Raw genomic sequence first — 22,115 nt, 5'->3', positions numbered from 1 at the left:
AGTACGGAATGATCGAACCATTGTTGATTACTTTGAGACACAAAAAAAATATATTTTCCACTTGCATAACATACACACACATTTATCGAAATTAATTACCCTGATGAAGGTGAGGTGAACGAAAAATGCACAATATGATATGATTCAATTACCCCCCCTCCAAAAACAACAAAAAAAACAATTCGTGATTTATATAGAATATGTGGGCTGAGTTTACAATATGCCCAAATCAAGTCTTTAGGCTGCTTTCGTGATCACACTGAATAATATTTCTGACACTGAGTCAATAGTTTGTTGAAAGATACGGCGCACCAGGACAGAGAGAGAGAACCAATGTTCTGGCTACAGAATTTGGGAAGTACTTCGGGTCTGGGCAAACAAGCACGAGGACGGGTCGCTAACTGCGACGTTCTTACGGTTTTGTCGGAGCCTGAGCAGTAGAAGCCGTCAATGATGCGACGAGTTGGACCCAAGTGTCCGCAGGATTGAGGGCTGTCTTCCTCCCAACCTCTGGGCGTTGGTCCCATCTGTCGCTTGTCTGCAATCTTGCTCTGCTTCTGGCTATCTCCATAGAACAATCTCGTCCTCCAACAGCACTTTCTGGTCACCCCCAGAATGATGGCCATCAGGCACATCACCACTCTCGTTCTCTCCCCGTCGACCGGGCTAGGATTTCTCGCCCTTAGGCTCTCTCTCTCCACGGATTTATACAGTAAACTCTTGATTTTACGAAGTCAGTGGGACCGGAAAATTGGCACTTCGTAAAATCGAGTTTCGTAAATTCAAACCTTTTTCATAAGTCACGAAAAAAATGTTCGCTTTTGTTTCTTCCGCCGTTTTTTGTCTTTAGTGGTCTTATTTAAATGTTTTCGGTGGTTATTCTCGGTATAATTCATAGAAAAGGCTTTTTGCTATCGATTTATGATGTGAAAAATCGTTAAATAATTATACCACCATAAAATTCCCATTTCTTGTTCATACTTCAACATCAACGATCGCTAAAGAAATTCCCGACCAGTTTAGAAAACGTAATCAAATAATGAATTGCAATGTTTATTATAAGAATTAACAGTAATAAATTTGTGGTTAGGAGCCAATAGCTACTATTAAGTATGCAAAAGATTTGTTTCTGACACCCACGGAATTTTAGCGGCAGCCGGCCTAACCGCCATTTACGTCGCCCTCTATCGCTCAGTGACGAGAAAAAAAAGAAAAACAAGGGTCTTAGCCCGTTTCCAAAATAACCTTCGTAAGTTAATATTTTGAGTTACTTCGTATTTTCAGCAGAATGTGCTCTATTTTCACTGAGATTCAATTACGATCATAAATAACGTAGGATGTGATTATCTTCTGGCGAATATTTGAAGTAAATTCTGTTTGAGTTCTCCGTCCGACTACTGTGTTCCATCATCTTCGCAGACGTTGCCATAAAAGACTTAATTCTTCACCAGGACTGTATTCTTCATACCGGGTGTGAGGTGACCGGTTCATATAGTATGTTTCTCTCCTTTTATGCCGACAGGAGCAAGGTTCCAACCGGAAAACGACAGGAGAAACATCTTACAGTATCGGAGAAATATAGATAGAAACGTTATTGTCCACATTGATTGTTTTCCTACAAGAGACGTTTTATCATTTCTCAACGTGGTTAAGTATTGGTTCGCTAGCGTGAATTCCCAAAAAATGACACGCAAAAACCTGTACCGTCACCTCATTTAGTTTTCGTGTTCCTTTCTCCGCCGTATTGAAAGTTAGGCAAAGGATCATTGACATAGAGAAAAGATTTTCTTAGTTTTAGCACTAAAAAATAGTCGCGCCATAATCGTAAATAAATATAGTGTGGAAAGAGCAAAGAAATTAATTTCAATTGAAAAGTCAGCTGAGAAGAAGAGAGACAATTATAAGCGCGGCACCATTTTCCCGATAGTGGAAGATACTTCTTCCGCCTCTCTCCGGTTAATAACTTCCCCCCGTTGCAGGTAAAGATGAACCATGCCCTTCTCCACAATCGGGGAACGTTCCCAGTGGGTGGGGTGAATAAGAGTGGGATGGGGATTGCCTGAGGGAAGAAGTGTGGTCAGCACAAGGACTGGTGAAGGGGGCAGGACAAAGAAGGGTGGGGAAATGGCCTTCAGCTCTGCCTCAGTCTACTTTTGGGGGCTGTATTTTTTTGCGACGCACACAAGCTCAGTCTCCTTAAGGCTCAATTACACTGGGCTAGTTTACACGCTACACGCCGGCGACTAAACAAGCTGGCTTGTTGGCGAGTGAGCTTGTTCCCGAGTACACTGGGTTTTTTCCACTCGCTCAGTAGCCAATAGGCTAGCGTGTGGACACCACCTGTTTTTGCCTTCATCCGTACGGTTGAGTGTTTACTAGTGGTTTGTGTTCTGTAGTGTGCAAGCAGTGCCCATCATGAAGTGGAATGTGAGTAATATTTCTTTGTTTTTACAAGTTTATGAACCGTATGCTGCATTGTGGAACGTAAAACATAAAGACTACTGCAATAAATCGTTGAGAGATACGTTGTTTCAACAACTCATGTCTGATTTGGAAAAACATAAGTTGTTAGGGTCAATGGATATGAAGCAGGTTAAGGCTAAAATAAAGGCCCTCAAAGATGTCTATAGAGGAGAATTGGCTAAAATTGAGAAAAGCAGGAAGAGTGGCTGTGGGACGGATGATTTGTATGTATGTACCTAAGCTACAGTGGTTCAACGAAGCAAGTTACTGGAGTGAGGTTTTGGCAACTAGAAGCAGTACATCAAATTTGGTAAGTAAATTTATTAACACATCAATGTAGCATAGTACAAATGATTTTTTGGTGCTCAGATACATTGTTTAAGGTTTCTTTAGTCCAAGTTTCTCCCATTGCCAGGGTAGAGGATTAACTTCCGTGAAGTATTTCATGAAATCTTGTCTGACTTCCATAGCAGTTTTACTTGCATTGCTATTGCCTCGTATGTTTACTGGTTGTATTATGTTAGTTTCTTGCCTCCATTGACCTGGTGTAACATCTCCTGTGTACAAATTTTCTCTGTCCACTGCTTGCTGTGGACAGTAATAGCCTGGGGAAGTTTTTCGAAGCCAGTTATGCAAACTGCAGGCAGCCCAAACTACTCTATCAACTGTGCCGGTTTTTAGTTGAATTGGTCGGGAGAACACTCGAAAACGCCAGGTTAGTATGCCAAAAGCATTTTCTGAAACTCGCCTGGCTCGGGATATCCGATAGTTAAATATTTTTTCTTCATCACTGAGTCCATGCTTACTAAAAGGCTTCATCAGATCAGTGCGTAATGGGAAAGCATCGTCTCCAATGATAACAGAGTTCTCAGGAAACCCAATGGTTTGATTTTCAATTGCAATGTTGAGAGTACTATCCCTAAATATTGCACTGTCGTTTGCTCTGCCATTTCCTCCTACGTCTACATATGTAAAACAGTAATCAGCATCCACCATTGCAAAAAGTATAATACTGTACGCTTTCTTGTAGTTGAAGTATTCTGAACCTGAACAAGGAGGTCTTTTGATGACCACATGTTTGCCATCAATCGCCCCACAGCATCTGGGGACATTCCAGCGTTGGAGGAATAACTTTTCAATTTTTTTCCAATCCTCAACAGTTTTGGGCATCTGAAAAACGAAAATAATTTATTATAACTTCTTTTCCAGCTGAAATAAGTAAGTAACATATTAGTACAGTCTTTGTTGTAATTGTTGTGCCTCTTTTCAGGACCTAAACCAGTCTGAAAATTCAGAACAAGGTGTAGAAGAAGAAACTGATCCTGATGAGCCTGGTATACCAGAAAATACGCCGGCCAAGAACAACATCACCAAATCGTCTCCAATAATGAAGCCACCTGAACCGCCTAAAAAAAAATTTAAAAAATCTGTAGATGTAGCAGACAAAGAAATATCGCAAGCTATTCAAAAATTAGATGAAATTGCAAACAAAACTACTGTGGACAAGCCGTATGACGAGTTTGGCAAGTATGTAGCTGCTGAATTGCGTCAGTTACCTACGAGAGCAGCCATCATACTACAACAAGAAATACAAAAGTGTATCACCAATAGTAAGTTACAGTTATTGGACAGTGAAACAGCTCCAGAACAATTCGGTAGATATCTTGAATATCCTCAATCAGTTGCTTCTAGCGACGAGGCAAGCAGTAGCTCAAGGCAATCCCATGATGGCGAGGACATATTGAGATCATCAGTTTTGCAGTCGTTTTCAACATTTCAACAGCTGTATTAATTTTCACATGTCAACAGAATTTGTGCTTTGGACAAATGGTGTATTAAACGACTGTATTAATTTTCATGTTGTCAACAGAATTTTTGTTCATTAAAAATTGTTTATTATATAATTTAAAACTTGGAATGTGTTTTTATAATTATTACGTCATTTTAAAACCAATTTTTGTCATTCTGCACTAAAAACAGCTGTTTATGACACTAGCGTTGAAGTGCTAAAGTGGCTCTTTTTCTCCCTAGGTAAATAAACATCATTTTGATGATCTTTATATGTCGAGGGCAACGACCTTTTGACACTTCTGTTGTGTATTTCAGTTTTGCCAGCTGTTGTTGTCGGTTCACACAAAAATGGCCACGGCCATGAGCTCGTATCAAAAAGTGTCACTTTTGGACCTAGTGATGAAATATACTATTATCAAAACAAGGGATGTGAAAATTAATCTAAAAGGGTCATTCCGAAAAAAAACAACCATTTCTAATTTAGGATGTTTAAACATTACAAAATACTGTACTTATCTTTTGCTTTACCCATTTTTTGCTTTCATTTTCAACTCGGGTATAGAAAAACTCTTGAGTGTGTATATAGGGCCTATATATAATTATCATAAGAAATTTTCACTTACCTCGATGAATGGTCGAAGAACACAACAAATTGCCGTAAGTACATAGGGTATGAACTTTGATATTGTTGTTTCTGGTACTCTAAATAAGTACTCTAGAGACTTGAACGAATCACCAGTCGCTAAATAACGTAATGTTATCTCTAGTTTTGTGGTTACGGGGATTGCCATCCTCAACTTTGTGTTCTGTTTTGACAACATTTCCTGTACCATTTCAAGTAGTTCATCAAACTTATCAGCTCTAATTCTTAGTAAATTTCTATAACCTGCAGGGTCCTCGTTCTTCAATTCTTTAACTAATGCACTTGATGCGCCAAAACGAAAACGTCTTTCTACCCATGGTTTCACCCAAACTTTCCTATTTTTTCGTTTTGCACTATGTCGTCTTATTAACGCGTTTTTTAGCACTGTTGACACGACTACCACTCCCGCGAGAACCACTTCTTCCGACATTTTCTACACAACTGCTTCTTGTCGCTTGTGCACACGCCACAAGCAACTGTGAGTACACTTGGCTAGTTTGCAATCGCATTCGCTCAAAAGCAGACAAGCAGCGTGTAAAGTCGCCGGCACCATGAGCTTGTTCAGAGCTTTTTTAAAAGCAGCGTGTGAGCGAGTGCGGTGAGTACACTTGGCTAGTTTACAATCTCATTCGCTCACAAGCTGGCTTGTAGCGTGTAAACTAGCCCAGTGTAATTGAGCCTTTAGGGAGGGAGTGAATGGGAAATGCTGGGGAAGGAGGGGTTTGGGATGCGTAAGGTGGGTGTCAGCAAGATCAGCCAAAGGCGGCAGGAGGGAAGGGACGGCTTTGGAAAGACAGAACCCCAGCATGGGAGAACGGGGAAGCGCGTGAGAAGAAAGTTCATGGTTAGACTTGGAAGTGCGTCTTCATTACGAGAAGCCTGAAATATAAATTGGCGGTAAATAGAGCCCAGTACTTAAGATATTTAAGTTGTTCATTCACAAAGGCCAAAATATACACGAAAAGATATTATGGCGCGGATTGCATGTATCAACGTCCATTTCGGGATGTTATTAATTTCTGTTCCCATTTATAAAAGTAGCAAATAGATTTGAAAGAATGATAATCATGAATAAAAATATCTAAATCGATATCCAAACGCACATGAGCAAAATAGATGAATGTATACATACCGATCCATCGCAAGTAATACCGCTCAAGCTTCTTCCGGTATAGGACTTTAAAATTCTGGATAATGCCTTGGTCCAAGGGCTGGGACTTGCTAGTCGAGTTCGGGGGTAAAAAGAGGACTCGAACATTAGCCAATTTTAGATCTTCCACGTATTTATGAACGGTGGCATTATCCATTATTAAAACAATTTTGCTGTTCTCTCCAGCAATTTTTCTCTGTAGACGTATAACCGTTTGCTGGAAAATTTCTTGGGTCATCCAGCTGTTTTTATTTGCATGGTAAAAAACGGGGAGGGCTTCCAATTTTACATGTTTTAAGCACCGTGGCCTTTCAAATTTTCCAATGACAACGGGCTTATTTGGTCCGTGCCCGTTTGGTTGACGCACAGCCCCACAGTAACACGCACTTTACTCTTTTCCCCCCCATGGCACCTTTGCCCTTTGAAACCCAGGGTTGCGTCAGGTAATGCATTAAAAAATAGCCCAGTTTCAGGGGACAGCGAGGGTGAGCTCGTCGAGGAAAGGGTCCCGGATTAGGGACCCTTCGAAGTGCTTCGGCGAAAAGTAGTCAAGTAGTCTTCGAAGTACGTTCACAGCAGTGCAAAGGGTTAATTAGGGGTGTACGAAATACTCCGCGCGACCTTCCTGACATGTTAAACCACGAATTATTGTCGATGCTATGTTTACGAACAGGCACATAAATAGGGGCATAATGCCAGCCGCGATATTTTAACTTAACCCCTACTCCCCCTAAATTCCCACAGTGAGGTTTTTGGCGACCCATTTCTCTCCAAAGTTGCATTATCATTTACGATTTCGCACTTTTGATGGACCACAGTTGGAAGCGCTGATTTTTTAGCTACTTACGCCGGCGTAACTAGTTTTGTTGACAAATTTTTCGCCGTAGTTCGTATAAACGAATGCCATTTGCTCCTAGGGACCGAGCCGAGGTTCGTAAATTCAAAAAATTTCGTATAATCGAAACTTCGTATAATCGAATAGCGCCATGTATTTAGCATAGGCTTTTCACCGGGACCGCAATATCACTTCGTATAATCGAAAACTTCGTAAAATCCTGCTTCGTAAAATCAAGAGTTTACTGTACTCATGTGGAGGGGAATGATGCACTAGGGATGAGGTTTTTTTGAGGTGAGAGGGGTTTCACTTGTGCCTCTCCGTCGAGTGGGGCAACCATCGGTTTTTTTCAGTCTCGGGATTTGATTGTTCCATTTAAGTGAAATTAATGTTCATTATATTCCCCCAAACACATTGTAGCATTTTATGCAGGAGGAAAGAACGAGGGTAATTCCTCGGAGAGATTTTAAAAAGTTTGTAGCTTGGCTCTTTTGGAGTGATCTTAGCTCCTTTCAGAGAGCTGGAAATCACGAGTCGTTCACTGTGAACATGGCAGACTTTTGTTTACATCTATCGACTCGGGTTGATGTTTTTAATACAATACCTACGACATAAGATACGAGGCAGCTTTGATATTCCAAGAGTTTCATCCTATAAATATCTGAGCAAACACGTAAAATATGAAATAAGTTAAGCTGATGGGCACTAATCGTTGCGTAAGTAACAACAAAGTTCTCCAACATCCGTCAATCGGTAAAGATGTATTCCTTTCCACGTATTCAAAGTTTGACGAGGAAAACTTAATTCCAGCTAAAAGTGCCATTTTAAATGATTTTCGGATTTCAACAGGTATTCCTCGATAATATGTTCCGCTGCTGAATTAGTGTGAATGCGTATAATAAATCTACGCCGCTATGTCGTTGATGATTCAGTTATCATATTTAGCTGCAATCATTTACATATACTCTGATGAATTCGGGATAATGTAGGATACTTACTTAGCATCATTAATTAACTTCTCTACTTGCATTAATTAGGTTACATGGTATTCGGAAATGTGTTTGTTGGCAATACGTTTTATGTTTAAGGCAAGATTGAAATCAGTGGAACTGCAGCTCATTTCATAAAACTTTTCAAGTCGAGTAAGAAGGACGTAAGCAAATCCTTACAGAATTTCTGTTTGAAATGAATGTACACTAGGGCGGATCGCAAAAATCGATTTTTTTCAAATCCATCTGGCCCATTGAAAAAAAGTTGTGGGACCGATCAAAAATAAGGCCTGAAAAATTTGAGACCTGTACGTGAACCCCTGACCCTCGCTTTCGCAACTTTAGCTGACGCAAAAGTCATAACTTCGTAAGATATATCAAAGCTAGTATACCGGAATTACTTACGTAGACAGAAAAAGATGCTAATTACTGTGAATAAGAAAAGAGAGGTGTCATCAAAGGGTCTCATTTTATTGGAATGAAAGACTATACTCTTGTCTGATGAAAAAAGGGAAGAGGACTTATCAATACAAGTTTATAGGGGAATGTGTGGTGTTAGTTGAAGAAACAGGGTCCCACTTTTGGAGGTTTGCCTCCTCCGTCGGAGGATTAGCAAAAGTTATAAAATCTGCGATTATCGATTCCTTTCCGAGTGAAAATTAGATACACAGAATTAAAAAGGATTTGATTATGATGGTACCAAGCGAATACCGCCCAAAAATGAAGCATCATCCCTTTGCTATAAGCATAATTCCAACATCCCTTGCAGTGTGGGTAGACTCTTCTCGGGATTCCCACCGGGTTAATTTTTCCATAATGGCCAACATTTCAAGCTCCGACTGGGGGCTCATCATAAGAGATAAATTTTGTTGAACCCCAAAAAGAGTTTACCCACATCATTCGCCGGGATAGCATCAAATCGTATTTCATCCCTTACAGTGGTCTATTTGCTAATTGCACTATGTTGACTTGGGTTTGCGTCATAAACGTTGGGAGGGTAATCTAGGGACCCAATATGCGTTTCCGCAAGGATGCGTTTGGCGACCAATCCGAGATATTTTTTAATTGCTGGATTTTAATATCGACGTAAAGTACTACCCGCTGATGATATATTGGAGAGAGACTCCGGTTCCTTCGGCTGTATCCGAGCTTAGCGCTGCGGGATTTAAAAATCTATTGATGAAAGTTCAAATTTAAATTTCAATATTCCTTTTATTATACATACGGACGAGAGATTCGCGAAAGAATTTACCAAAACTTTGTTGACAGCAGCAAAAGACAAGGAATGACAATAACATAAGAAATACAGACTGGAAAGCAGGTAATGGAATAATTCCTTCGTGATTGTTCCTCACTGGACGATGCTGATAAATCAAATATTAGTAAGACAAACGAAGAAAGACGCACTTGGTGTGAATTTTGGTGCATCCGGGGCGTTCGAGAGGGTAGCGGGGAGGGTACGCAGCGGCCTTAACCCTTATTAATCCATTAAGTCACAGCTGTCGGACAATACCGGAATAGAAGTGCATAACCTAAGTTCCCAAACCTTCATAGCCACTCGAGAGGCGTCTTCATAGACCGTAGTCTCCTTTCCTGCGCGCGCAGGTCTAAAACTATTTCATCACTTCTCTAAAAGTTGGTAACATCGATTTGTTTAACGCCGACGAGGCGCCAAATAAGGGACAAGTCGTCTCACTACGCATCGTTTTTTACCTTCTACCATCTTCTGATTTATATTATCAAAGATAAACGACCTCCTAGCAGCATGCGCGGGATGAATTTTGCTGCGTTAGAGGCGTGGGAGGGGGAGAAGCGAGCGTGGAGGGGAAGGGATCGGCCTGCGGCTCTGGTATCCGCGACGCTGCGTGGGCGTTGGAATATTTTCTTCGCGGACGCGGACTCAAATGAGGCATTTTGTGGCGAAACGGTGGCAGATACGTCAAAATGCACGAAATTTTTGCCCTAAAAGGGCAGTAGCTCGGCAAAATCTATAGGGAATGACCATAAAATATTATATTTTTCGAATTTTGACCCTCCCCCCCTAAATTGCATTTGAGCGAGGGTCAGGGGTTCACGTACAGGTCTCAAATTTTTCAGGCCTTATTTTTGATCGGTCCCACAACTTTTTTTCATTGGGCCAGATGGATTTGAAAAAAATCGATTTTTGCGATCCACCCTAATATACACGCTTGCTTTATTAGAAATACAAATACCTACTGAGTTAGAAACATAATAACAAATAATAATAACTTTTAAGGACAATACCATACCGAAGTCGCAGGCGACTCGAGCAACAACATCAAAATATTCCTATGCTAACCAGCCGAAACATAAAGTATGCGAAAGCCTCCGTGCTCAAGTTATAATCATATAAACGAATAAAAGACTAAAATACCTACTGAGAAAGTGACTATTTTGATCAAAATTCGTTAGCTTGAGAAGCACATGAAAGCAGCTCAGAGTTACAACAACAATAAATTATTAAAATTATCGCATTCAACAGTCGAAGTCTGAATAGTGCAGTGGAAGAATACTTGGCTGGTAACGGGAGGGGCGGCATTCAAATCCCTCCTCTGCCAAAAATTTTTTTATCCTCCTCACAGCCGTATTTTATTTTAAAGTTTTTATATTTTTAAATGCATCTTTAAGAGGGTACCAAATGTTGAATTTGAGCATTTTTTTACAACAATTTCTAATTTAAATGATCGTGCGACAAGAATCCTGCATTGTTAGCACGGTAGGACGAATCATTGCGTTTCCCTTGAGGGAACTCCAATCAGAATCACTGGTGAATGTGATTCCCAGTGTTATAAGGTTTCCTTTACAGGTCTGTAACTGCTCAACATTATTAACCTTTGGGATGAGAACCATTGTAGTAATCTAAGGTTCCATATACGTAATTTCTTAAATAGATCAATAGGGAAGTGCACTAATTTTTTTTTATCGCTGAATTTGAAAGTTTAGCCTAAAAAAGAAACATTAGTATAGTCACTTTTATTTCCTGCATCTGGGGTATGCACTTTAAAACGTTTTGAAAGTCGGAAAATTTCATGTTGCGCTGAAACACAGTGCCTCCATCTTGATTGAGATGTGACGTCACAAGGCAGTAGTCACCAGTGGAGTATCGCTGTATTCCGTCGCCTTCTTTAGCGCGGCGAGAGTTTCCGGGAATCGGTGGAGTTTGCTTCCTAAAAATGTTGGTTAGTACGGAAAACATGAATTCAAAAAAGAATTATAAATGATTTTTTGTTCCAAATTTCATCTCGACGTCGAAACAAAAGCCGGTAGAAGATATTCATTCCCGTGCCTTAAGCACCAGCCATACGGAATAAATGGTTCAAGGCTGCTCCTGACTCTTACCTATCGATGATATTCTGTTTTGAAGATCATTTGAAGGTATTGTAAGATCAAAATGATATTTATATTATAATAATTTACTTAATAGGTACCTCAGTCATATCAGAAAGTGTGTTGAGTCAAAATATATCATCTTCCGCGTAGACCTATGTAATGTATAAACTGAAAGTAGTTTGGTTAAAGAATTATGGCGCGACTGTTATTTTACACGACCGGGCAAAATGCGTACTTTGCGCATGATATGTGCATATATGGTAACAAACGATTTTTGTTAAAGTTAATCTTTATTTGTTGAAATTAGTACATTTATAGGTGATACAGATATAAAGGTACACGGCAGGTCGCGCGGCGTAATTTATACTCCACTGGTGACGGGTTCATCTTGCTGATCTAAAAAATTAGCTACAATACCTCGAACTTTGAAAACTCGCAATATAGGCAGTCAAAGTACATTGTAAGAATACACAAGACCATTCTAGCCCAGAATGTACGTACAATGTTGAAATCCTTGGTTTTCAAAGATTGACGTATTTTATACGCCAGCGCGCCCGGTCCATGGTTATCAACTTTTATTTCATCCTATTTGTTAATTGAAATTATATTTCGGAATGGTTCTTTTAGAACTGCTACTGAGGTAAACTGGTAGGTTCTGAGTACTAGGTACTGAGTAAGTACACTCCCTTTGGAGTAATGTGAATTACAAGTGTTCGAGATATATGGCATTTTATATTCGTTTTGTGTTCTTATTAATTATGTCTGTACGCATATTGTTGCTTTCCGCGAGCCTTTAATGGTATGTGCTCTTGCAAGAGTGGTTTTGATTTTTAATGTGGAAGTTGGTCAGAATAAGCAAAGGAAAAATTAACATTTTAGCGCACACCAACCCTTGTAGTAGTCGTATCTCTGCGTTTGTAATGACTCTGCTAAAATACCTGAACGCCATTATGATGATAAAAAAATTGGCTCATGTCTATGATTGCTGCAATTAAAATTAATGATAAACTTGACGCCGTATGATCACAATGAAGACAACAAAATATACTGTTATGACGAAGACTTGAACCCTGATTGTCAGGGTGGGAGTCGTACACGCTATCACTACCCCAACTGAACCATCGGGAAATGGAGGATATTTTGGATTTATATATGACTTGTGAAAGTACCGCATGAAAATTAATTAATTACAGCCTAACTAAGGCCCTAATTGAAAAAAACGGAGCAAGGTACATGGTCTTCCCTTGTTAGCCTTAACGCCTCGCAATTCTATGGAGCGTTGAACCTGTCCTCCTTTTTCAAAAATTCAGTGACCATAAATACATCAAAGTTTGGTATACCATTTATAAATCGTTGGAATTTTCCTTCTCCCAACCAAGATTTGAACCTTTTCTTGAACCCATCCTGGACAGCAAGCCATAGCAACAACCAGCCAGCACGGAAATAAGGCTAACATCCCATGATTCTAGTTGCGAAGGGCGAACGTTCCGGCCGGCGTGAATACATACGCAACGAATAAGTCTTGCAGTAAACGTCTGAAATAGGTTTATTAATTTGACTCAGTTGTTACAAAAAAAGTTTTGGCATGATAAACGGCATTGTGCCAAAATATACCCAGCGAAAAATAAATACCATCATCTATTTATTTAAGATTCAATGTGCTATTTGCACTACTCTTTCCAAACTTGAAGTTGACACGTAAATGAATATTAATATATTACGCAATGATGAAGTCATGTACTCAAAGGAGATTCAGCCACATACATATTCTGAAGATATTTTATGACAGCAAAAAACGGATACCCTCAAATTCAGTAATTTTTCTATGCAATAATAGTGGTGGAAGTAACCGGCGTACAAGCTGCCTTCTGCTACTGCCTTGTGACGTCACGGCCAATATTCAACATGGACACCCGTTTTAGCGGCCTTTGAATTTTTCCATATTTCGGACGGTTATCTCGAATCAAGTATTCACTATTAGGATTTGAACTGTGGTTTTACGACATTATGTTATTCTGAACTCTAATTTAAAAAATGTTTTTGGTGCATTTGAAACACTAGTGTACTTCCCTATTATAGCTGATTAGGAAGAAAATTATGAGTGATATTTTGTAAATTTTGCAGCGATTATGCTGTCCATCTATGGCAGTGGTTCCCAACCTTTTCTTGTTTGAGGCACCCTTGGAAAGCCTTTCAAAAGTTCCCGGCACCCTTATAAGGAAATAGATATTTAAAATCTCCGTAGCTTTTTTATTATTATTTATTTATTTGTTTCATTTCGAGAGTTTGCATGCAACAACACCTTATACCTAGTCCTAGATGATATGAGAATACTGTTTACACTGATTCTGCCTAAATAAAAAAAATAGTATTACGATACAAATATGTCATGTGAAATTTTGGCGGCACCCTCAAAAGATCTCACGGCACCCCTTAGTGCCGCGGCACACCGGTTGGGAACCACTGATCTATGGAGTATGCTGCCTAATTGTCATCAACGTGTCGCCATTTCCTACCAAGTTAATTTTTCCAGTAAAGTTTTTCAGAATAATTTTACCCTTTTCCGTTTCGTTAATGAGCAGTGATGGAAACTTTTCTTTGAAAAATTTCAAGAAAAAATCCCTCGATAGAAAAAGGCATAAATTAAGTGAAGAATTTTACTTTTAAACTTTAGGCCTCAATATTCTACAATCAGTGTTTTTTTAATACAGGAATTTTGATGAAAAGGGACAGAATGTGAGTCCAGCTGATCTACTAAGTACAATCCTAGGAATAACCTATGTAATGGTAATCCTTAATCGTGCATGCATCCTGGCGCTTATTTTTAAATACAGGAAAGGCTTGAGGTATTTATCAACTATTCTTCTAGTGCGTACTTTTATTCAAGCAAATTATGGCATCAACATGTATATGATAGAGCTAAAAATTGGCCCTATTTACACTATTTTGGAAGTTTGTGAGAATCACTTATGGCCTGCAAGTTTTACTCCAGGTAAATTGCTTCCTCGTCCTTGGCTGGTAAAGTTACGATAAAGATGTAGGGCAAGACGAGGTGCAGGACCTATCAGCTGACCAAAACTACGGCCCGGGAGCACCCGATTCAGCGTTAAGAGCTGAGGGAGCGGCTAAATTCTGCGCAAAATATTTTACCTCCCTAATCGATAGTCTGGAATTAAAAAAGGTCGAACATTGGTAGAAATTGACTTTCAATTTAATCTCTGTCCGTCGTTGTTATAGGAAACCTTACCAATGGAGGCATACATGGATAGGGAAAAGTCGTACTATTAAGTCTCTCTTTAAGTTGGCTTTCCTTAATAATATAATAATGACCTAAATATTAAAATCAAAACAATAACTAATTTATTGTAACAAAATAGAAGATTAATGCGATATGATCGCTAAATATGTTAGTGCTGTCGTAAAAATTTAAGCCTCTCCTAGATATGAAAACAGTAAAAATAAAGACACATTGATCTGATAGCAACGATGAGGCCAAGCGATTTTTTGTGGCAATCAAAATTCCATTTTTTCCGAGGAAACATTTCCATTGGTGTAAATATATTTATCCTATTAACAAAAATTGATAATTAATGAAGAAGAAAGCTTATGAAGCTATCTTTATCACCTTCAACCTACGTAAAGAACTATTTAATGTCAATCATTGCTGTTAATGTTAATTGCCGGCCTCGGTGGCGGCGGAGTGAAGTCCTCGCCTGCCAAACCGAAGGTCGCGGTTTCGAGTCCCGCCTGGGTCCAGGGCATGGGCGTATGTGAATGTCCTTCGTTGTTAATTGTTATTGCCCCATTGTAAAGGCCGTAAAATGTGCTGTTTATGGGGTAATGGAAATAAATAAATAAAAATCAAGTAAAGATGGTGGAGTCGAAAGAGTCGTATTTTGTTCCGGAAAATTGCCAGTTAATTTTTTTTTCATTTATTAATTCTCCTATATCGAACAAATATTTCAACAACTTAATATAAAGTCTCCTGAATGACGTTGAATCCCTAACAATTTTTACGAGCGAGTTGATTTCCTTGTTCCTAATGGCGAAATCGTGCCCCCAGCCGGCCTTATGGGGTTTACCATTGGAAGCCAGGCCTCATAGGTACCCACTCTTTTAACGGGTAAATATTTTCAATTTTCTACTCCAGTCAACTAAGAGTATAAAAATAATCTCAAACGCCGCGACGACGCAACAACATCGACGCTCGTTTACTCAAATGAGCATCGTAATGATTTCCTACGTCTCCATCCCGTGTCACGATGACCCGTTAGTGAGTCGTTCCCGAGCTACCATGAAGATTCATACCCAGATAATGATCATTTACTGGTGGCCAGAAATCGACAATGGAGCAAAAGTGGCGCCGCTCGATTTGTTGCAAGACTTTTGCAAATGATAGTACATCACCTTGTGCATTTCATTCTATTTTAATTTTGTGTTGCCAATTCCCGTTGATAATTATTCTTGAATACATACATATTTACTTTCAACATGATATTGTTATTGATACATGTTATCTTTTTAGTTCCTTACATATAATATCTCTTTTAGAGAACGTTTAACTTTCTTCATATTTCTTAGAATTAATTTTCAATATTTTTGCCTGGTTTTGTTACGTTTCTTGATGAATTTAACAGATTTTTAAACCTTTTTTTGAAGTTTAAAATAAAAAAATATGTGGTGTCGATACATGCACCTCGAACGAGTGATCAACATGGAAGAATGGAAACTTTTGAGTCAAATTAATGGGTAAATAGTGGAATTTGAGATTGAGATTGTATTTTCTGTCAGAAGCTGGTGGTTAAGCATTTAAAGTGATACTTCATATATCAATGTAGGTGCAGTATTAACGTAACGTATACGGAATGAGAGAAAAAGACACTTCTGTAATAATATATATGATGAGACTTTGTTCCATGCTGCTCATGCAGCTTTCTTGAAAGAGCAATGACAGGCCATAGTCCTGGCGGCTTCGGGAACTCATTTGCTAATGGAACTGAACCTTATTGATGGCCTTGTAGAAATTTTGAATGCAATAGGATACGATGAAATAATGAACTAAGCCATTGTCATCGATGGAAATAATAAGCCTTTTGTTATATTGCATTAGAATGCAAAATACTGGTGTTTTTGCGACCTATTTTATTTTTTCAACCTGTCTGTTACTCAAAGATGGCGGAAAACATCAAAGGAGGGAGGATTATCACAATCTTTTAGAATGCCCTTCATAAAACATACATAATTACATATTTACACTACTTGTTGACAAGAATGTTTCAAGTTTCCTCTCAAATGTCTGTTCTAGTATTGCAGAAGAAGATAAGAAGGGGAAAACTCCTGAGAAAGTTTCCCCAGACTTGCTCTGCACATGGAAGTGAATGTTAAAAGCAGTGAGAAATTCCTAGAGGGAGTCTTAAACCAAAGCTTTCCACATTCGTATGGATTTAGATCACCCAGCAATTCTTTTTTTTATTTTTTTGCAGTGCGGATTCTTGATCACTCAACTTTGCCAAAGGACCCTGGAGGTGTGAATCCAGGCTTTGCAGCCATGATTGCCATCGCAACCGTCATTGGCATCAGTTTTGGATTTCTCCTCGCACGCTCTTATTTCCTGCGGAGGCTCAGGGACAGGCAGGGGTCGCAGAGATAGGGACCATAATCAGCATAGAGGTTATTGGGTGAAGCAGCCATATGTATTACATGTTGACGACTGTTAATGTAATTACATCATGTTATGACCTCGATAATTGAAGTGTGTAAGCTTGTTAAGGAAGTTGATGTTGACCATCAGCCTTTGACTGAAGGCACAGAATAATTTATTCTGATTAAGTAATTATTTACATGCAGGATAAGTTTTAGCTTTTCTACAGAAGTATCTGTTGACTGGTATATATCCCAGACAGGCAAGTGCCATGGGAAATGTCATGTTGTTATATTTTTGATCTTGTTGGTGAATGATTCCAGCTGCAATGGTGGATTAAAGACGGATGAATTAAAGAAGTTTCTAATTTTTTCAATAGATTTTTTTGCTTTGCATTTTTTCTGACAATGGTGCAGAAAAATGTAGATTTTTTTTTCAGAAATTAACTAGTGTAGCACTTTTCCTTGACTACCGGTTAACATAATGATACAAATCTATCGTGATTATTAATTATGTGAGTGAGTTTGAAATGTTTCCATTTCCATTCGTTTTCTGTTTAGTGCTCAACACTTATACGTATGTATTTTCACTCACAAAGCAATTAATGCTTCAATTCAATGCTTCTTCAAGCACCCAATTATAATTCCAAAGACATTATTAAGCTATGAGTTTTTGGGCGTTGTTTTCTTAGTGGGTCATACCAAATGTCGTAAGCATGTTCTTCATGGCCCTCCCAACAATTTTGATCATCTGGGCATTTGAACATATGACCAATGGGAAGTTCTCGTTCATGAGCCCCTTCGGTTGACACAGAGTGGGACGGGTAGCTCGAAAGAGATTTTCACTTTTAAGATTATATATAATTAAACATATGATATACTTTCATATATTTTTAGGAAATCTGTGTTCTAATGAAACGGTAATACTGTGGCTGGTTTCCCAAAACCATGGCACTAAGATATAAATGATTGTTAAACACTGATTCAAGAACTCTTCACTTAAATAACACACTGCCATTTTTAATATTCAGCAAGAGCACTAGCAAAAAAATATGCATAAAACATAAGGAGAACAGAAAGCAAGCAAAACCAAAAGAAATGAATGGAAATGCACTACATCACAATGAAATAATAATAACTATAATGAAAATATTACATAAGCACTCATACTTAATTTGGTGTTGTTAAGCAATTGCAAAGTTGGTAAATTTAGGTCCATATTGTCCTTTTGTTAAGATGTCTGCCATCAGTTTGTTGGAGCATACTTAACAGTAATATCACCATTCACAACTTTATCATGGATAAAATGGTGTCCGATGTTTATGTTTTTGTATCTTCGATTAACCATTGGATTTACAGTGAGTCTTTCAGCCTCTTCATTATCGTTGCATAAAATCACACTTTCTTTAACAGCAAAAAGTTCCTCAAGTGCGGCCTGTAAAAAGATATGCCCTCTTTGCAGCCTTCCTGCAATATTCCCATTTTCCAGTCCTTGAAAGTGCATGTTACATTCATTTTAAATGTGGAAAAAAATTGATTCAGTTCTCCACTAATTCTGATCTTCATGTTTACAGCTCAAGAGGGAAAAATAACCTTTGCTGTTTCTCTGTTAGAAGTGAAAGGTTGAAATTTGGACCGCAGGAAATGGGAATTAGATTTAATAATAAATGGCCAACTGAATACATATAACAAAAAAATACACAGTGCCAGCCTCATCAAGGCAAAACTTAAAGGGTGTTTACTCAGGAAAATATATTACTTTATATCCAAGTTTATGAGAGACTACTCTCCAGAGACTTAAAGAGTTAATATTAAATGTATAGTTTTTATCACTCATGTGAATTTTGTCTGTGATTTGATACCAATTATAATATATACCGTTAAGCTGATATTGCAAATATTTTATTTATGTAAAAATTTTATGAAAAATATGACTGCTTGTACTGAATTTATTATTCCTACTAGGTATGTAGATAACATTTTTCTCAGCCATGCTGTGTGTACCTGCATTTTTTGTTTTGACATGCCATATGTGGATTATATTTTTTTGATGTATCCGATCTAACATGGCAAATAAAGCATTATAATAATTATTATTTTAAACCTATGGTTTGCCATAGTTGTTGTCTACGTATTCTGACAAATACCTCGATGACCTTAGCCCCCTAACTACCTCTTGTTGTCAAATCATCACTAATGTGTCGTTCTCCTATCCACTGTTTCTTCAATGCACATCTCCATAAGGTCTACAAGGCCATGTAACAAGCAATGTGCCAAGCAAGAACAAAATATTGATGTACAGAGTCAACGAAAAGTCTCCTTCATCATACAACATGACCCTTTGGTAGTGCCTAGTAACCAGGCCCGTCGCTAGCTGATCTGGCACCCGGGGCAAACTGGGATCGTGCCCCCCCCCCCCACCCGATAACATTGATATATCTGTAATCGGGAGATTTGAAAATATAATTGAAAACATTTTCATAATAAAGATATTTTATTGATTATGAAAGTAAAGGAGCTCTTTCGTTGTGTTGGAGAGAGCTGAGAGCGCCACAAAGCGGATAACGTTGTTAGTCAAAATTTAAAAAAAAATTTAGTCGGCGAACACTTGCTGCGCCCCCAACTTGCTGCGCCCAGGGCAAAATGCCCTGGTTGCCCAGCCTCGCGACGGGCCTGCTAGTAACCATGATTAAGTTGCAAGGAACATCATTAAGTTATCATACACTAATTTTACAATGCCTTGGTGGAACAAATAATATTATATGACTATATTCTATAATATTATATGAATATAATATTATAGAATAAAGACATTAATTATGGAGTGCATAGCATTTGATGAATTCTAAATCATTAGTTATGATAGGTATTTATTCAATATCAATTCATCAGTATCACGCTTAGATATGAGCTAAAATTACAATTAAGTGCATGATTACTAATCTATACATTTGTATACAACCTTCAAAATTAGTTGAAGTTGAAATTACTGGCAATGAGTGAAATTTATTGCCATAATTTCAAAGTGATTTTCTCAAGCATTGGAATTGGTTCCAAACGATGAGAAGGTGCTTCTTTCATTGCAGTCACTTTGGAGCAAGGCAAAAGTCAGATAGATATATTTCTCACATCCCAGGAGGATTGACATTTTTTTAGTTGATCGCAAAACTGCTGATTAGTCGAACTTTTTTTCCAAACTTGAACTGTGTATTGAGAGTATGCAGTACATAATGAGATACACATTTACTCATGGTGGTGGGTGGCATGGGTATTTCATTTCTCGAAAAAACTTAAAATATACTATAATCGTCTCATGCTATGTGATGGAAATTATTTAGATAAGTAAACATTTGGACTGTGAATTGACAAATGTTATCTTTATTACACCAATATACATGAGCATGAACAGAATATATATTTTGGTCAGGTAGTTGGCTTGATAAAGGTAAGTTCAATGGCTGTTCAATAAGAGGATAGTTATTTGAAGCAATCAAAGGTCAGCATAGGTCAATTTTGCCATTAAGAAAGAAAGGGTGGAGAGAAACCTGGTGTCGGTTTTGGCCAACAACAGGTTTGGCCCGAATGGGAATTCCTTGGCGACCATTTCTTACTCTGCCTCCAATGTGGAGGGTTTCCATGATATACCAATCAATTTGAGAAATATTAGTTCCAGATTTGTGTGATTTAACCAAAATTATAGAATTGAAATGGGCTGTACATAGGTAATTCTTTTCACATCTATCCACAATGAAATGAAAAACAAATCGCATTCCCCACCAATTTATTTTAAACTAATTTTAATTTTTAGTGAGCTGTTGAAAATTAAATTATTGGGCGAAACGATATCTTTCTATATGTTGTTCCATGACATCTATCTGCAAAAAAGGTGGCTTTATCCACAATCATTTCATAGGAGTGCGCAAATGAAGACGTCTCAACTGATTGCCTTTGTATTGCATACTTTTATGTGGTCACCTACACATGGGATGCAATTGTGACACTTCACACAGGCATATTCAGCTCCAGCAACTCCTCTCTGTGGCCATTGATAGAACTAAGATTATGATAACAATTTGCATTGGGGTGATCCCACCCATAATCACTTCTTATCACACACAACAGTCCAACCCAAAGGTTTGTGTGGTTAGGTGAGAGTAGGGCCTACCCTAGCAAAGGCATGTGTATCACACAAATTAAGGATAAGTGTACTGATCCTACCTTGCACTTCGTGGAATTTTTTGAGGCATCCGAAGGCTTCACAAACCTGAGGCACCCATTGCAGTCCTGTATGAGCTGTTTAAAACATTCTGCTCCTATTCTACTACTTATAAAAGAATATCTATATTTAATCTCTTATAGAGGTATTGCTAATTTCTCATACAAAAATCTTGACTTAATACGCAGATCATCTTGAGCCATGCAAAGAATTTTTCAGGGTGTAAATATGGATTTCAGTATCTGGATTTCCTTGGGGCGTGAAAGAACTCTGTCAATTGAATTTTAATCAATCAACCTTTGCATTAGTTAAAATGAAATATATTACCCCCCTTGGTTATGCTTCTCTTAACACCATCACGTGGAGAGATAAATTCTTCCCCATTAACTCAAATGAGAAGCAGCTTTTGCAAGCACCCAAATATAAATATCAATTTTCATTCCTTGGAGAAGTGATAACATACTGACAAACCAAAGTGTTGCCATATGTATTTCTGTAATGAGACAGCGCTCCTATGGCAATACTGGAAACTTAAAGCAAATGCAATATGAAATGGGGGCAGTTGAAGATACTTTATGAAGCCAGGCCATGGGTGTACCCAGCGAGGGGGGGCAAAGGCAAAACTGAATTTAGTTCAAAACAAAAGTTATGAACAAATTTTACTTTTGAAGAAAAACATATTAGTTTGGGACATGGAAATAAAATAAAAATCATTATTTTTTCAAGCAAATAATTATAAAAAGTAATAAATTGCTGTCATAATTTCCTTAAAATGTTGGTTTCATTAACCTTTTTTGTGCAAAAAAGTTACGACTTGAATGACCACGGCTAGTTTTATCCCCTCCCAGTTTTGATTCTGGGTGTGCCTATGCCCCAGGCATTTGATAATATTTTCGTTTAGTCGATGATATTATAGTTGAAATAACGTTGATTTTGTGTTTTTTTACATCTATTAATACTATGCATTGAAGTAGATCTATATTTGTTCTTTATTGATACCAACCTTTCCCTTGGGCTACAACCTTGTCGCGGTGGAA

General features: G+C 38.2%; 1 protein-coding gene across 2 annotated transcripts in view; it reads left to right on the top strand.

Moving 5' to 3' along the window:
* The window catches only part of LOC124157999, a 55,793-nt gene extending 36,828 nt beyond the window's left edge, over nucleotides 1-18,965 (top strand). Inside the window, exon 5 of one of the 2 annotated variants that reach the window (XM_046533137.1) lies at nucleotides 16,706-18,965. In XM_046533137.1, coding sequence (XP_046389093.1) covers nucleotides 16,706-16,872 — 167 coding nt within the window. In that variant the 3' untranslated portion in view covers nucleotides 16,873-18,965. Of the gene's footprint in view, nucleotides 1-3,733; nucleotides 4,378-16,705 lie in introns of those variants that run through there. The other variant, XM_046533139.1, reaches the window with a different exon arrangement.
* The last annotated feature ends 3,150 nt before the right edge of the window (nucleotides 18,966-22,115 follow it).

Source organism: Ischnura elegans, chromosome 4 (assembly GCF_921293095.1).
Source record: "Ischnura elegans chromosome 4, ioIscEleg1.1, whole genome shotgun sequence".
NCBI classification, from domain to species: domain Eukaryota; kingdom Metazoa; phylum Arthropoda; class Insecta; order Odonata; family Coenagrionidae; genus Ischnura; species Ischnura elegans.
This window is presented reverse-complemented; position numbering and strand designations above follow the sequence as displayed.